Source organism: Giraffa tippelskirchi, chromosome 14, assembly GCF_054371585.1.
Source record: "Giraffa tippelskirchi isolate mGirTip1 chromosome 14, T2T-mGirTip1v1.2.pri, whole genome shotgun sequence".
Classification (NCBI taxonomy): domain Eukaryota; kingdom Metazoa; phylum Chordata; class Mammalia; order Artiodactyla; family Giraffidae; genus Giraffa; species Giraffa tippelskirchi.
The window spans coordinates 56,317,368-56,336,012 of NC_137288.1; the positions used below are offsets into that span (position 1 = coordinate 56,317,368).

Consider the following 18,645-nt stretch of genomic DNA (forward strand, 5'->3'; position numbering starts at 1 on the left):
TAGGCTGTGAAGAAGCTGGCTGCCTGGCCCCTGCATCACCCACCCTAAATGCTTTGGCAGTTAGGATGAATGCTTTCCGAATTGTAAGGTTGTTTACCTTTGGTTTGGATGTGGATGTGACCGCAGCCTCACTGGGATGGTGACCCCATGTAGCAGCTTGAGTGACCATCTGTCTAAATTCCTATTTGCACACCAGTAATAGAGACACAGCACAGGACTATCTCTTTGCCCTCCTGTGTGTCTTTCTGATTAGGAATTCTTCCAGAGAGTGTAGACAGCCTCTTAGAAGTGTTTCGTGGGGGAGAATTCCTAGAAAAAAGAGAGAGAGGAGACTAGATAAAGTCCGTTACACTTCTTTTATTCCTGAGGTTAGAGAGACTGGGGTACTGAAACTGTGGGGCCAGAAGGAACATGGGATTCATATTATACGTGGGAAAATGAGACCTGAATAGGTGAAGCAACACCAAAACACATCCCATAGTGAATGGAGGCAGACCCAGGGCCAAGATATGAGTTTTCATCCTCTGAGTCTAAACTTTTGTGCAGCAGTGTTTCAGCTATCATCTTGTGAGGAATAGCAACCTGGTGGTTCTGTTTTACCTCTCTTAATTCAGTGTCCACATTTCCTTCTGTGTTCCTGGAACTCTGTTGCAGGCTTACTCATGGTTGGTTCCAGAGCCTTGTGCTTGGTAGAAACCAAGCTCTCTTCCTTAGCTTTCTTTCCTTTCAGTTCAGTTCAGCTCAGTTCAGTTGCTCAGTCATGTCCGACTCTTTGTGACCCCATGAATCACAGCACGCCAGGCCTCCCTGTCCATCACCAACTCCTGGAGTCTACCCAAACTCATGTCCATTGAGTCGGTGATGCCATCCAGCCATCTCATCCTCTGTCGTCCCCTTCTCCTCCTGCCCCCAATCCTTCCCAGCATCAGGGTCTTTTCCAATGAGTCAACTCTTCGCATGAGGTGGCCAAAATATTGGAGTTTCAGCTTCAACATCAGTCCTTCCAAAGAATACCCTGGACTGATCTCCTTTAGGATGGACTGGTTGGATCTCCTTGCAGTCCAAGGGACTCTCAAGAGTCTTCTCCAACACTGCAGTTCAAAAACATCAATTCTTCGGCCCTCAGCTTTCTTTATAGTCCAGCTCTCACATCCATACATGGCTACTGGAAAAACCATAGCCTTGACTAGGCGGACCTTTGTTGGCAAAGTAATGTCTCTGCTTTTTAATATGCTATTTACATTGGTTATAACCTTCCTTCCAAGGAGTAAGGGTCTTTTAATTTCATGGCTGCAATCACCATCTGCACCCTTCCCCTTTTGAGTCTCCTAGCCCCGGGTATTAGGTCATCTAAAACTTTCTTTGAGTTGCATGCATATGGTTGGCTTTGTTGTTTCTGATTTGTCCACTGGGTAAGTCATTCTTTCTGGGTCTCAGTTTCTAGTTGATTCCTAACAACTCCAATCGCACACATAATTGGGTGTTTGTGTTGCTTCCTGGAATGCTGCCTTCCACACAGGCTATCCCCAACTGTTCCGTGGTTTGAGAAACTGGGGTGGGATGCAGTTCATGGTCCATCATGTAGCCAAAGTAAGAAACAAGTGAAAACTTCACAGCATAAAGAGGAAAAAAAACATCCATTTTCTACAAAAATAGGAAAGGGAAAGGAGAATAGATTGAAAAGAGGACAGGTGAGATAAAAAGCATACTTAATGAAAGGATGGTGTCTTTAAGGGAAATTTGAAATAGGGTCATTTGTTCTCCCCAAAGCAGTCTTTGCTCTGTTCCTTTATCTGTGTACCTGCCTACCTCTGCATCCACCACTCACCCATCCATCCTTCCATCTCACATATTGTCATCTGCTTTTCTGGCCCACGGCAAGCGTATTGGAAAAGAACAGATGACCCAGAGCATCCCTGGCACAGCCAGGCTTCATTGTGTCCAGCTGCATGTCTACAAGGCTGAGATCCTTTCAGCCAGATGTCCAGTGTGAGCCCCCCACCCATGTTGTATCAGGAACTCCCTTCCCAGACGCCTGTGTCCTGGGTCAGCCAGAGGGACTGGTGGAGACATACTAGGCTCCACCTTACCCAGATGTGGTGTGTCCTTTTGATGAGGGGAAGTGATGTTCCTGGGGCTGGAGGACACGGAGGAAAGTGGAGCAGCCTCCTCCCCTCCTTTGAAGGAAGCTCTGGAAGCTGCAGACTTTAGCAGGTGACAAGGAAGCTGTTTGAGAGGCAGTCTGAGGCCCATGAAGGTCCCAGGGTGATGCTGGCTGCAGCTGTGCTGGGGGTGGCTTCTGGTGCTGGAAGCAAAGGGATCCTATCCAGCGAATTGGGTGCGAGAGGAGTACAAACGGAATGCTTGTGAAACGAAAGCTATTTCTCTCACCCGAGGGCCCCATAGCTGCCTTCATCTTCCTCTAACCCCCCTGCTCCCCAGCCTTCCCTTTGGGCTTAGAGAGACCCAGAAAAAAAATTGAGCTTGCGCCAAGAGAGAAAGTACAGCTCCTCCAAAATGGAAAGCAGGGTCATCGTCCCAGTGTTCTGAATGTGGACTGTTGGAGAGAGCAGGGAGACTTGTCAGGAATGAGAATGGTCTGAGACAGGGCCCCAGGATCACTGCCCAGCTCCACCAGGGAGGTGAAAGAATTTTCTCCTTCCTTTGCCTTTTAAATGTAATTCCGTCTGCCCTTCTCCCCTACACCCGCCCAGCTCTCTTGCTGGGAGCAGTGCAGACATTCAGCCATCCTGGGAAAAGGCAGGATCCTTTTCATTAGTGCCAGCCTGATTGAAGTCCCCAGAGCCAGGGAGGATTGAATTTTCCTCCCTCTCTGCCTCCCCTGTCCTGAATCCCTCCCCACACAGCTAGGATGCTCCAAGCAGTGAACTGTTGTCCTGTGGGACGGGATAAGGACGGGATCTGGTTGTGCGAGACAGTTTGGATGGTCTGGATCAGTGCTTTTGAGGACACTCCTTATGGAATGACATTCTCATCTCTTCTTGGCCATGCCTCCGCCTCTCCTGAGTGCTGAGCCCATTTTCTCCTACCTTCAGGATAGAGGCCAGCAGCCAGTCATGCCTAGGTGTGAGGGTTGGACCGGACCAAGACAGTTACTCATGGATGTTTCTGCAGAGGGACCAGGGGTCAGGGACCCACACAGGCTTGTTATTAGCTTAGCAGTGGGACTTGAAGAAGCCACTTCTCAACTTTGTGCAAAACGAGGATTTAGTCTGGAGGTTTCAAATTTGTTTTAGTGGCAGAATATTTGTTCTCAAATGAAGCTATATACATGAAAAAGAGAAAAGCTGAGCTGTTGTGGTTGAAAGGAGGGAGAGATGGACAGTGGAGATCCTCTGTCTGTACCACCTCCTCTCCTCTAGTTGCCCAGCAGAGGTGGCTCCTGAGCCGCCTGGAGACACAGTGATTTCCTCATCCATCCAGGGACCTTTGGCTGTCTCTTTTAAGTCCTGACAAGACTGGAAGTCTTTTCGTAAGACTGGAAGTCTTTTTTGGGGGTCCAGATCTAGGTGGTCTTCAATTCTGAAATATGGGAGGACTTCCCGTTGTGTATTTCTAATCTGCACCTGAGCGCCACACTTCACTGCTTGAGGGCCAGTTCTTTCTCCTTTCCTGGGTGCAGAACGTGGAACTGTCTATGAAACAATCAGCTCTAGAAAGGGGTGTGTTCAAGGAGTGTGGTTTGTATTTTGCCCATACTGTTCTTTCTTCAATTTAACCTTGACTCGTGCACTGAAGCATAAGCTGATATTCTCTAGTAAAATCTATCATGGATATAGAAGGACTTGTTCCCATGTTGGAGCTGATTAATTCATCCAGATGTTTGCATGCTTCCTTCATGCAGGAAGTCCTCTAGGTGCTATGCATTCTAGGTGTCATTTCCTCTTGTCAACTTGAAGGATGTCATAGGCTGTCTCTCACACATCTCAGCAATTTAGTCATTCTAGTCCTCACCTCTAGTTTGACAGTATTCCTCACTTTTAAGTTATTTGACCAATAGGCATTCAATGACTAGTTGTATGTCAAGATTTTTCTTGAGAAATGAAATAGTTGTGTGAGATATAAACCATTGTCTTGTTGTGCATAGGCTTGTTTAGGCTAAAAAAATGAAAATTTAAATATATATCTATACACACACACACAACAGCAGAAGATAAAACTTTAAATAATTAAGAACTAAATTGTAGGAATTCCCTGGCAGTCCAGGGGTTAGGACTCTGTGCTTCCACCACAGAGGGCACAGGTTTGATACCTGGTCAAGGAACTAAGATTCCACATGCTGTGTGGTGCAGCCAAGAAAGAAAAAAGAACTAAATTTCATGCATCTTTTGCTTTTCTAAGAGAAAGGAAAAGGATATAAGTTTTCCAGCGAGGATGGAATAGATCCTAACTTTGTTGAGCTGGGGACATAAGGAATAATAACCCAAAATGCCATTATCTCTATTTCCATTCTATCTGGATACGATCATTTCTCAATCCCAAACCTCTAATTTGACAAAATAGTGCAAATGCTAAGATGCTATGAACACCCTTGTGGTTTATTTTCTGTTGCAGCATCTCAGAACTAGGAAGAACTAGATGTTTTGCTTTCACTTCTGTTGTCTTGTAAACCTCATAAAAAGGCAGTAGAAGAGTTCCTGCCATACCTGTGTGACCTAAAAACGGTTATTTAACCTCCCAAAGTCTCCATTTTCCCATCCATAAAGTGGGGATACTTTCTATCTCATGAAGGAGTTATGAAGATTAAAAAAAAAAATCTGTAAAGCAGCAACCATGATGCTGATTCCCTCCCTTCTTCCTTAAATCACACCATGGCTGGCAGGGGAAGATGCAAAGCGAGCTGCCTGCTGGGGTTGGTAAACCCCTTTCCCATGTCTTCTTCCCACTGCCCACCTGAAGGGGCTCCCTGCACTCCCATTTTCAAGGCTCAGTTCAAACTCTTATTTTAGTAACCCCACCCTGACCTTTCTTGCCTTACGTTGTTCACAGTTTGACACTAACTCTACTCACTGCGTGTCTTACGCTTGGACCAAATTGTATGTTCCTTGCAGGCAGAGATGCCTTATAATTATGTTCGGCTCCAGTGTCTCATCAGGTGCCCTCGTGGCTTGTTGTTGGCTGTGTTTGCAGTCAGAGGGGCTGAGCTGCCTCTCTCTCAGGATGGTGCCACCTTTCCAGGCAAATTCCACGTCCCTGGGGTTGGGGTGTGGTAGTGGTTGGGGGGTGGGAACCTGCCTGCAGGTCTGGGTGTGGGGAGAGAGGTACAGCTTTTGCAATCTCCACCTCCTTCCTACTCTATCGCAGACCACTTAGTGCATCCTTTTAGGCAAAGTCATTGCCTAAAGAGCAATGAGCTCAGTTGAACTTTTCTGAGATAAAGAGCCCAGTTGAGCTTTTCTAAGGCTGGAGGCACTGCAGCCCAGCATGACTTCCTCTCTTTCTTGAACCAAACAAAATATTGTTACAGCAAACATAAAATCTCTCTTATTTTTCACAAACGCTCTCCAGGCCTAACAAAGCTTGCAAGCAGTCACACTCCTTGAATCAAAATAAGCATCTGCCTTTTTTCTCTTTATCCTGCTTTCCCAGCATTTTTGAGCAACGATTAAGAATGTGAGTATTTTATTAATTCATCTCAGGACTCCACTGAGTGTTTTCTGGAGAGCACGCAAACATATTAAAGCCTTAACTTTACCCTTTAATATAGATTGAACACAGAGATACAGAACATACATAGCCTGACTTACCCATTAATATTGTGCATGATAGTTGGACTCATAAACTCTGAATATTTCAAAAGTATATAAAATGAAAGGCAACATACAATAAAGGGAAACTGAGTCATGTGCAGCTGGGGAGAGGATAGGGTCATTTTCACTGGTCCGATTTTTAAAAAAGAGGAGGAAGAAGCAACAGCCCTCCCGGAGGAGATGGGCCTTTAACTGTCTCTTTTACTTGTGGTTCAGTTCAGTCGTTCAGTCGTGTCCAACTCTTTGCGACCCCATGAGCTGCAGCACGCCAGGCCTCCCTGTCCAACACCAAGTCCCAGAGCCTACCCAAACTCATGTCCATTGAGTCGGTGATGCCATCCAACCATCTCATCCTCTGTTGTCCCCTTCTCCTCCTGCCTTCAATCTTTCCCAGGATCAGGGTCTTTTCAGATGAGTCAGCTTTTCTCATCAGGGGGCCAAAGTATTGGAGTTTCAGCTTCAACATCAGTCCTTCCAATGAATATTCAGGACTGATTTCCTTTTACAATTGACTGGTTGGATCTCCTTGCTGTCCAAGGGGACTCTCAAGAGTCTTCTCCAACACCACAGTTCAAAAACATCAATTCTTCGGCGCTCAGCTTTCTTTATAGTCCAACTCTCACATCCATACATGACTACTGGAATCACAGAATAATTTGATAGTAGGAAGGAAGTCAGGGACCCTCTCGCTAAAGAAGTGTGTGGACTCACATGTGATTTGTACTTAACAATCTCAAGGACTCTGTGGATGCGTTGGAATCCATTCATAGCTCATGCTGTCTAACTTAAGACTGAAGGATTGATCGTACCTAGAAAGAAGATAGGAGAAGGCAGCAGAGACAGTCAGAAATAGAGTAGACACAAGGTGAAAAGGCCATTGCTTCCAGGCTCCTAGCCTAGAAGCACTGCATTTGTCTTTTGTGATTCTGCTACTTGGCCCTGGCTCTCGGTTCTGTCTGATCCATTGCTGATCAGTTGTCCTGGGGACGCTGTATGCAAACTGTTGAGAGGTATCACTAAGGAACACTTCTTTGTTCTTTTCCAGCTCCTCACAGCCAGTGACCTTGCAGCCAGCGACCTCAAAGGATTTCAGCCACAAGTAAGTTCCACTGATCCTTTTATGAATTTTGGTTGTGAGGAAACAAAGTTGGTACCAGGGCACAAACCCCCACCTTGGATTTCCAGCATCTCTGACTCAGGGAACCAACCTTGACAGTGACTTGGTAGTTTGTCATCTCCAACTGGCTCCTCTCAACTCATCACAAACAAAACAACCTCTTTCTGCTTCCTTAATATTTTATAGTGTGAAAGAGAGTAGACCAAGCTGCTTGGAATGTGTGGTGGTGGGTGATTCAGCATAGGACAGGATTAAACCAAGAATGTAGAAGGTGGGATTTTCTCCTACATTTCTCCTTTTTGGTACAGGATACTCGCATTTGTGGAATCTTTGTGAGCAAATGCCTTGTAGCCACAGTCTAGGGGCCAGGTTAATCTCAGACTCTGCAGAGGCAGATGGTTGAGTTTTGCTGATCTTGGTTAGAAAATGGGCCATTATTATCTCTGGCCAGAATGCTTTTTGAAGGTCACTATGAGCAAGAGGCACAGGCAAAATCTCTCTTGGGACCTCCCTGGCAGCTTTGAAGATGGAAAATCACCTTGCCTGTCTTTGGAAGGAAGCTTACTGTCTCCACACAAATGCATAACCACACACACACACACACACACACACACACACACACACACACACACACACACACACACACACAAATGCATACCAGACACACATAGTCTTTGTGTTCCCCATGGATCCTGGTGTAGATAGAATGTATATGCAAAGAGGGGTAAATCCAAGAGCAAGAACTGAGATATCTCACCCCTGCCTCTGTTCCCTCTTGAGTGGGAAAATTCCTGTCACTCCCCAACTCATTGCTGCCCAAGGCCCCACCTGCTTGCACCTCTGCAGGGACTCCCAAAGGCAGAGCAGATAATTTCTAATACAAAAATTCCATAAACTTGAGGATGTTTTCTTCTTAAAACCTGTTTTATATCCAAGAGCTCACTGTACCCTTACTACACTTCCCCCATGTGGAGTGTATCCTGTGAGTCCCCTTTTACTGGCTGGAGGAAGCTGAGACCCCAAAACCTGGGGAGAAGAGGCCCAGACCCCTGAGAGCACCAGGGACCAGATCAGAAGTAGACTAAGAGGCTTGAGGGAGACAGTGAACAAAATCCAGGGCCCCGCTGGTAAGAGTCAAAGATAAATCCATGTACAGTTTGGGGTGTTTTGATCACAGCTTGTTAATCCTTCTGTCAGGACGCGGTGAGGTTTTAAAAATAGTCAGGAAGCCTTTTGACAATATTGAAAAATGATAATTTATTCAAGTAGTTATGCACATAATGCACACAAGCTTTCAGGTGAGCTCAGAGAATGTAAAACAAAAAGAAAAGAAAATCGACCCACGTCCCACCCACCTCCACACCTACACTCACACACACAGTGGCATCCCAGGCAAAGATTTATTTTTATTGGAATTTATAAAAATAAAGCGGGGAGAAAGGCTTTGTACTATGTTGTCTTGTGGCTTGAAAAGGCTACATAGTGGAGACTGACTTTATGGAAGGTGTGTGTGTATGGGGGTGTGTGTGTGTGTGGTTTTGGCATTATTTCTGAGTTGATCATATTCTCTCTCTGTTTGTTGAGCCCACGGTTCTAAAGATATTTGATTTAAAATGAACTATTGTTGGATATATTGGGGGTCTGCCCGTAACACTTGAGGCCATGATCCTAGAAAGACAGCTCCCCCGCTCCCTGCCGATTACACTGCGGTGGTTGGTGCAGATGGCTCACTCCCTTGGTTCCATCTGACCTTTCCACATTATTCCATTTGTGTGTCATTCCCCCGCGGCTGGAATATAAATGTGTATTTTTCACTCCTCAGGATGCATGTTTCTGAGGCCAGGAGGCCCTGGGAGTCTTGTGGCCAGAGTGTAGTGCCCAGATCAAAGTCAGTTCTTCAGTGTTGTTCCTAAATCAAAAAGGCCCTGAAGTGTCTAGAGTCAACACCACCCTATTGGGTGCTTTTCCAGAGAGAAACAGAACATTGCCCACATGTTTGGAGCTGTGCACCAATTCATTGGCTCCTGTTATTGTTTTCCCCTTCTCTCATTGGGTTTCAGGTGAAACTGAGCCCTAGGCATCCTGATGTCCAGTCATTCATGGGTGTGTTCCTTCCCAGCAACTGTCACTGACTTTCAGGAGGCAACTCACTGAGGACCACTCCCTGGGTTCACTGTCAGTGGGCCTGTCGGCTTTCACATGGTCCACATTCACCACTTGCATGGAAAAGTTTTGTCTTTTTTTTTCCTTCCTTGAAGCATTTCCTGCTGCAGCCTCTTAGGGAAAATAGTCATGATTTTCTCCCGAATCCTTGCTGCCCCTTCGGTTTGAAGGTGTGGAGAGTGGTGAGTGTATGAATCTGACCTCTCCTGTCTCCTGTCTCTCTCCTTCTTTTTTGCATCCAGATAAAGAAGAGGAGGGTCAGGAAGTCACTGTCAGCCTTTCTCCCTGTGATTATTGGTTTGTAAAGGCACCCTGTTCATTCCTGGAAATAAACACATTACTTTGAAGGTAGAGCCTGATGCTGAGATTTTACAGCCTGTGCATCAGGGTTGAGAGTTCTTCCTGGGATCTCGGCTTCTTTGCTGGGTGAGCAGGAAGAACTGCCTCACCAGAGGAGAGGTTACTTGTCCCAATAAGTTTCAAAAACACAGATGGAAAGCCTCCTGAAATTCACACCTATGTCACCCAGACTCTTCTCTTAATATTTGGTCCCCGCCCAAACACATCTTTCATTTTCCAGCACTTGGCTCTTCCTGCCTTTAAAGGAATGAACATATTTGAGCCCCTTCTTCTTATCCTTGGATGACTAGAAATGAGGACCTTTCCCAGACCATCTCTCTCCATCCTTGAAAGGATTAAAAGCAGTAGAAGCTTAGTAGACACCCCACAGTCATGTGTCTTCTTCTTCATTTTATTTTTACTCTTTTTTCCCTCTGAGTTAAGAGCTATAAGTTGTTCACTGTAAAAATTTTGGAATATGCGAAGGTAGTCAAAAAAGTACAATCTTCTAGTTATAAAATAAATAAGTCCTGGGGATGTAATGTACTCCACGGTGACTATAGTTATATTTGAAAGTTACTAAAAGAGTGAGTCTTGAAAGCTCTCATCACAGGAAAAAATTTGTAATTCTGTGTAGTGATGGATGCTAACTGTAAAAATTAACTAAAAAGAAGAAATTTGGAAAATATTTAGAAAATTTTGAAAATCTCTTTCCACCCCAGAAATACTTATAATGACATTTTGGGGTATAGTCTTACCATAATTATTGTGCAAAAACATACACATCTATGGGATTTTTTTAAAAATTGACACTCATATTTTATATGCCTTTTAACCTTCTTTTTTGTTTGTTTGCATGCTTTTCATGTCACTGGAAAATCTTCTAGCAGCTAGCTATTTTTGTCTATTTGCTAGTACCATCATTTATTCACCACGCCCCTCTTGCTAGACATTCCATTCCTTTTGCAGGCTGAGCTCTCCAGGAGCAATCCAAGGCAAATGCTGGATCCTCTGCTCTCATCTAGGATACAAATAGCAGCCATGGCTTCTTGGCATTTAGTTCTTTGTCTCTCCTACAGGCATCTGACGGTTGTTTAAATTTTGTAGTAAAGTGTCCATGTATATGCCCATGGGCATTTAAGCACATGCTTACGAGGGCCCTGGTGGGGGATGTTAGGAAGAAACAGCCATAGCATGGGGCCCAAGCTCAGATGCAAGTGTCACCTGTCCACCTGCCGTGCTGGAAAGCGACCCTGAGAAGACCCATCCCCCACAAAAGAGAGCACCCACGAAAAGACTTGGTTCTCACCTGCTTCATAAACGCCCCACTGTCTCAGAGGAGAGAGGAGGCTTCTTATAGGAAAAATTGGATTTTACTTCAAGTATGCCTCAATCAAAAGATTTTGGGAGGCAAGTGTAATAGCTGTTATATAAGGGTAGCTATTTTAAAGAAATTTCTAAAATGGCTATTGCTGTTATGGCCAAGGGGACATTTGCAGTGAAAGGTAAGAAGAGTCACTCAGAACACACGGGAAAACATTTTTCAGTTCAGAGAAAACAGGACTTCCAGTTACTGAGCTGCCATTTCATTCAAAGGTGCCCATGGAGATCTTTATGTAGAGCTACGTGCTGCACAGACTCTTCCCCAGAATTTGGCAATTCTAAAATATTCTACCACTATTAGTTTTGTGAACCTGGGGAAGTTGCCTAATGGCTTTAATCCTCATTTTCCTTATCGAACAAAAAAGCTGTGCAGCTTATCCCACAGACTGTTGTGAGGATCAAATGAGACAATATTGTGAAAGCAACCTAGCCTGGTGGCTGCCACAGACAGCAAATTCAACTTTTCCTTTCGTTAGAGAAGTGTGTGCTTAGTCACTCAGTTGTGTCCAACTCTTTGCAACCACATGGACTGTAGCCCACCAGGTTCCTCTGTCAGTGGGGATTCTCCAGGCAAGAATACTGGAATGGGTTGCCATGCCCTCCCCCAGGTAGAGAAGTTTCAGTTCAGCTCAGTCATGTCTGACTCTTTGCGACCCCATAGACTGTAGCATGCCAGGCTTCCCTGCCCATCGCCAACTCCGGGAGCCTACTCAAACTCATGTCTATCGCATCGGTGATGCCATCCAACCATCTCATCCTCTGTCATCCTCTTCTCCTTAGGTTAAATTATTTAAGAATTCAGAGAAAGGAGAAATTGTATCTATGTAGACCAAGCAAAAAAGTCTTCTTGTTACATGGACCAAGATAGGTGAGAAGGAAGTGAGGCAGTGAACTTACTTCAGGGCAGGGGAAGCCTGGATGAAGACCAAACCAAGGGTGGAGATTCTTGGGCATGTTCTGGAGACAGAGTGCTTTAATTGCTCTGGTTTAGATGGAATATGGTGAGGATATAGCTGCAAATTAGGTTGGGACCAAATTGCACAAGGTCTCCAAAGTCCAGAAAAATAGCCATACTAGTTTAATAATCCTCCATTGATTATCTAATGTTTATTATCTGTTATTCAACTTTAATAATATGTTGTTACAAAAGCCTTGATTTGGAGCATGTGCTGATTTCTGTGGTGTAAATATCCCCCTAGTGAACAATTTTAAGCTGTCAATGGTTTAATAACCTGTTTGCAAAGTCTTTGACAGTCAGTTTTCCCGAGTTGATATCATCAGTTCCCCACACACCCCTGGGCCAGCTTCTGTAATCATTACCATTTGCCAGTCTTATTTCAGCTATACTCCCAGATGCATATGTATTTTTAATTTTAAATCTGGGGAAAGTATTTTTTCAAAATCCCAGTCATCATGTTATTTCACTCATAAATAATTCAGTAAGCTTTTCTAACAAATAAGGCCTTTAAAAAATATTATCCCAATACCATTATGTTATTGTTTTATGTTATTATTACCTATAAAATACTATTTTTTAATATAATATATAAGTATTATGTTATTGTTACCTATAAAAGTAACAATAATTCCATAATATTTTCTAATGCCCAGCTCATGTCCAGATTTCTCTGATTATCGTAACATGGATTTTACAGTTGATTTGTTTGAATCAGAATCCAGATTTTAGATTTTGACATCTGTCTGAGGACAGCAGAGCCACTGAAGGCTTGAGTATGGGGAAGAACCACAACTGTGGTGCAAGAAGGTTGTACCATAGTTAGTAGATGTGATGAAATGAAGAGGGGATTGAGCCAGTAATAAGCCTGGGCCATTGGTCCATATGAGACATAGTAGGGAATGAAGCTGGGCTGGGGTCAGTGGGACATGTTCCTGAGGGAAGAAATGCCAGATAAAGTATAGGGGCAGAATCAGTGGGCCTAGTAGCTACTTGGCTGACTGGACAAATAAGGGGACCATAAACCCAGAGGAGGTACAGGTTGAGAAGTTACAGTGTTCATTCCTGGATTAAGTGTGATTATCACCCAATGTTCAAAGAGGAGGACTTTGTCATCCCTAAACAAACCGTTACTCCATTTTCCTCAGGCTCCACGATCAGCTCTACTTACAGACATCAGGGGATATAACCATCTGCAAAGTATCTTGGGCTCCATGAGTCCTAACCCAGAATTTTTCAATGCAAGGACTCTAAACATTTTGTGAGGAGGAGCTAGTTTTTAGGAAGATGTGACCATGGAGTTTCTGAGCAGAAAGAAATTTTAGCTGTGCACATGTCCTACTAGAAAAGGCATGGTGACGCAGAGAAGGGGCCATGACAGTAACCTATGACTCAGTGGTGGTCTGTGTTTTTGATTATTTCAAGTGGCTGCTTCTACAATGAAAAGCAGCAGAGCAGGTTACAGAATCAGAGGCTTCTGATGGCTCCTTTCATTTGAATGTGAAATCCCTGAATTCCCAGGTTGCTTGTTCTTTAAGGGTGGATAGTGCCCTTCAGAACAGAATCACCATTGTCAGACTCTGCTCCCATGGACACTGGCTGCCTACAGGCTGAGAGTCAACAGTCATAAAGATGGAAAAGGAAGCTTGGGATTTTCCAGAGTACCCAGCCACTATTGGACTCAGCAGGAGTTGGTGTTGCTACACGTCCACATGGCCTTTGGCTGAGTGTACATATGCCAAAGACTTACTAAAAGTGAACTGTATGCCAGAAAGTGTTCTTTGAACTTTACATTTATTCATCAGTTAATCCTTACAAACCTTTGTGAAATCAGTAATAATATTATTTTCATTTCAAAAGTAATCACAGAATTGCTAAGGTCACAAAGCCCGTAAGTGGCAGAATTAAGATTTGAACCCAGATGGTCTGGCACCGACACCTGTATTCTTCACCTCTTACACTATGACACCTTGAGTTAGAGGGTATCACCATTGTTAAGATAATTCAAACCCAAACTGATCACTGATAAAATCAGGACAAGCAGCCACAGCTTCACTTTTGTGTACCATATTGAGTTCCTTTTATCTCAGCCTATTCAAGGAAAAATAATTCATCTGTCTCAGAGTAAGACAGGGAATTTTTGTGGAGCATTTTGAACCCTTTCATCTCGGCAAAGCATTTCTGCTATTCTCATCCCTTCCCTTCCCCATTCCCAGATGGAGAGTTATGGCAGTTGTTGTCCCTTCTTCAGAGGAAACCACGGTGAGGCAGAGGTAGGCAGTGGGGTCTCCCACCTAAGACACACAGCAGTGAGGAAAAGTGTTGGCTTGTCTTGAAATCGCCACCTTGTATCTACTTTGCCATTTTGGGAAGAACCAACCTGAAGCAAAACAGGATATAGGGAAGTCCTTCTACCAGTGCTTACATACTCCCCTTTCCATTTCAGAATTGAAAAATGAAGACAGAACACCTAGAGTAGTGGGTCTCAACTTTGACCGTAGATGGGATTATTGAGGGAGCTTATAAAAACTACCAGAGCCCAGGTCCAACCCCACTGAATTAATCTGGGTATAATCTGGGTGGAGTCCAGAAGCTCCAAGTGTTTTCAGAAGCTCCCCAGAATCTAAATCAGCCTCCTCATTTTCTAGATAGACTGAGTCATAGACGAAGTCTTAAAGAGGAGAGAAAGTAAAGGGCCCCACATTCAAATGGCTTCTACCTTGTGTCAGGAATGTGCCATGTGCTTCACTTGCTTCTGGTGTCTAAGCCCACAACAGCCTTTTATTAGATCACTTACACTTCCCCTTTCACTGAGGAGAAAACTGAGGCAGAGGATATATGGCTAAGCAGGTATTTTGAAATGGTTACCCCTGTGCCTACCACCTGCTATTCAGGTAGAAAATATACTTGACAGGGCAGCACCAGTCAGCATTCCATGCCCTGAATCATACTGAATCAAAGAGCAAAGATGCATGGCAAGAGGCAGAGAGCAAGCTTGAAGAAAGGCCTTGAGAAAAAGGTATGAGCTTACTTGCAGAGATCAAATTGCCAAAATCCATTGGATCATTGAAAAAGCAAGAGAGTTCCAGAGAAACATCTACTTCTGACTTATTGACTATGCCAAAGCCTTTAACTGTATGGATCACAACAAACTGTGGAAAATTCTTAAAGAGGGGAATACCAGACCACCTGACCTACGTCCTGAGAAATCTGTATGCGGATAAAGAAGGAACATTTAGAACTGGACATGGAACAACAGATTGGTTCCAAATCGGGAAAGGAATACGTCAAGGCTGCATATTGTCACCCTGCTTATTTAACTTATATGCAGAGTACATCATAAGAAATGCTGGGCTGGATGAAGCACACGCTGGAATCAAGATTGCTGGGAGAAATATCAATAACCTAAGATATACAGGTGACACCACCCTTATGGCAGAAAGTGAAGAAGAACTAAAGAGCCTCTTGATGAAAGTGAAAGAGGAGAGTGAAAAAGTTGGCTTAAAGCTCAGCATCCAGAAAACTAAGATCATGGCATCTGGTCCCATCACTTCATGGGAAATAGATGGGGAAACAGTGGAAACAGGGTCAGACTTTATTTTTGGGGGCTCCAAAATCACTGCAGATGGTGACTGCAGCCATGAAATTAAGACACTTGCTGCTTGGAAGAAAAGCTATGACCAACCTAGACAGCTTATTAAAAAGCAGAGACATTACTTTGCCAACAAATGTCCGTCTAGTCAAAGCTATGGTTTTTCCAGTGGTCATGTATGGATGTGAGAGTTGGACTATAAAGAAAGCTGAGTGCTGAAGAATTGATGCTTGAAAACTGTGGTGTTGGAGAAGACTCTTTTTTTTTTTTTTAATAAATTTATTTATTTTAGTTGGGGGCTGATTACAATATTGTAGTGGTTTTTGCCATACATTGACATGAATCAGCCATGGGTTTACATGTGTTCCCCATCCTGAACCCCCCTCCCACCTCCCTCCCCATCCCATCCTCTGGGTCATCCCATTGCCCCAGCCCTGAGCATTTGTCTCATGCATCGAACATGGAATGGTGTTCTGTTTCACATATGATAATATACGTGTTTCAATGCTATTCTCCCAGAACGTCCCACCCTCACCTTCTCCTTCAGAGTCCATAAGACTGTTCTATGCATCTGTGTCTCTTATTCTGTCTCGCATATAGGGTTATCGTTACCATCTTTCAAATTCCATATATATGCATTAGTATACTGTATTGGTGTTTTTCTTTCTGGCTTACTTCACTCTGTATAATGGGCTCCAGTTTCATCCATTTCAGTAGGACTGATTCAAATGTATTCTTTTTAATGGGTGAGTAATATTCCATTGTGTATATGTACCACAGCTTCCTTATCCATTTGTCTGCTGATGGACATCTAGGTTGCTTCCATGTCCCGGCTATTGTAAACAGTGCTGTGATGAACATTGGGGTACACTTGTCTCTTTCAATTCTGGTTTCCTTGGTGTGTATGCCCAGCAGTGGGATTGCTGGGTCATATGGCAGTTCTAGTCCCAGTTTTTTAAGGAATCTCCACACTGTTCTCCATAGTGGCTGTACTAGTTTGCATTCCCACCACCAGTGTAAGAGGGTCCCCTTTTCTCCACACCCTCTCCAGCATTTATTGCTTGTAGACTTTTGGATAGCAGCCATTCTGACTGGTGTGAAATGGTACCTCATTGTGGTTTTGATTTGCATTTCTCTAATAATGAGTGATGTTGAGCATCTTTTCATGTGTTTGTTAGCCATCTGTATGTCTTCTTTGGAGAAATGTCTGTTTAGTTCTTTGGCCCATGTTTTGATTGGGTCATTTATTTTTCTGGAATTCAGCTGCAGGGGTTGCTTGTATATTTTTGAGATTAATTGTTTGTCTGTTGCTTCGTTTGCTATTATTTTCTCCCATTCTGAAGGCTGTCTTTTCACCTTGCTTATAGTTTCCTTTGTTGTGCAAAAGCTTTTAATTTTAATTAGGTCCCATTTGTTTATGTTTGCTTTTATTTCCAATATTCTGGGAGGTGGGTCATGGAGGATCCTGCTGTGATTTATGTCGGAGAGTGTTTTGCCTATGTTTTCCTCTTGGAGTTTTATAGTTTCTGGTCTTACGTTTAGATCTTTAATCCATTTTGAGTTTATTTTTGTGTATGGTGTTAGAAAGTGTTCTAATTTCATTCTTTTACAAGTGGTTGACCAGTTTTCCCAGCACCACTTGTTAAAGAGATTGTCTTTTCTCCATTGTATATTCTTGCCTCCTTTGTCGAAGATAAGGTGTCCATAGGTGCGTGGATTTATCTCTGGGCTTTCTATTTTGTTCCATTGATCTATATTTCTATCTTTGTGCCAGTACCATACTGTCTTGATGACTGTGGCTTTGTAGTAGAGCCTGAAGTCAGGGAGGTTGATTCCTCCAGTTCCATTCTTCTTTCTCAAGATTGCTTTGGCTGTTCGAGGTTTCTTATATTTCCATACAAACTGTGAAATGATTTGTTCTAGTTCTGTGAAAAATACCATTGGTAGCTTGATAGGGATTGCATTGAATCTATAGATTGCTTTGGGTAGTATACTCATTTTCACTATATTAATTCTTTCAATCCATGAACACGGTATATTTTGGAGAAGACTCTTGAGAGTCCCTTGCACTGCAAGGAGATCCAGCCAGTCCATCCTAAAGGAAGTCAGTCCTGGGTCCATTGGAAGGACTGATGTTGAAGCTGAAACTCCAATACTTTGGCCACCTGATGCGAAGAACCGACTCATTTGAAAAGATCCTGATGCTGGGAAAGATTGAAGATGGGAGGAGAATGGTATGACAGAGGATGAGATGGTTGGATGGCATTACCAACTTGATGGACATGAGTTTAGGTAAACTCCGGGAGTTGATGATGGACAAGAAGGCCTGGTGTGCTGCAGTCTGTGGGGTCACAAAGAGTTGGACACGACTGAGTGACTGAACTGAATGGAACTGAAGTGAAACTAACTGAATGAGCTTACTAAGCAGGACCCTGGGCAAGGAAGACTCATGGGATCAACTATGAGTTGATTTTATGGTTGACTCCAAGGATTCATCAACTTCAACCTGCTCCTGAAGTTGGAGGATTAGGTACGCCAGCCAACCACATGCATTCTCTCTTGGGACACTGTTGTAATGCTGGGTCTTTTTGGATATCTCTCAGAGTCCAGATAGAATGTCTAGGTAGCATGCAGAGGCGGTCATAAACCCAACACCATCACTAGCAAGTTTAAAATGCTGGACAAATCTCAACTATTGAGTGGGCATAGCAGGTCCATTGGTCCATTTGCCCATAGAATAAGGCAAAGAAAAGCAAGAGTCCAGATCTTACCCTTTTGGTAACACTGCTGCTGCTGCTGCTAAGTCGCTTGTCGTGTCCAACTCTGTGCGACCCCATAGACGGCAGCCCACCAGGCTCCCCCATCCCTGGGATTCTCCAGGCAAGAACACTGGAGTGGGTTGCCATTTCCTTCTACAATGTATAAAAGTGAAAAGTGAAAGTGAAATCGCTCACTAGGAAATTGCATCTGCAATTTTCGGGAATGACAACATGTTTTTCCCCCCAAGCCATATTCATGTAGTTATTTTATTTTAATTAATTTATTTATTTTAATTGGAGGCTAATTACTTTATAATATTATAGGGATTTTTGCCATACATTGACTTGAAATGTACAGTTATTTTGGTAAATACTGTAAAAATAAATTCTGAGTACTGAAGAATTCATGCTTTTGAACTGTGGTGTTGGAGAAGACTCTTGAGAGTCCCTTGGACAGTAAGGAGATCCAACCAATCCATCCTAAAGGAAATCAGTCCTGAATAGTCACTGGAAGGACCGATGCTGAAACTCCAATACTTTGGCCACCTGATGTGAAGAACTGACTC

The 18,645-nt window shown here is 43.6% G+C and overlaps 1 protein-coding gene across 3 annotated transcripts in view; it reads left to right on the plus strand.

The window, feature by feature from the left end:
* SETBP1 (SET binding protein 1) overlaps positions 1 to 18,645 on the plus strand; it is an 890,090-nt gene that overhangs the window by 684,986 nt on the left and 186,459 nt on the right. For all 3 annotated transcript variants that reach the window (XM_081561785.1, XM_081561784.1, XM_081561786.1), the window contains one exon: positions 6,817 to 6,870. In XM_081561785.1, coding sequence (XP_081417911.1) covers positions 6,817 to 6,870 — 54 coding nt within the window. The remainder of the gene's footprint in view (positions 1 to 6,816; positions 6,871 to 18,645) is intronic.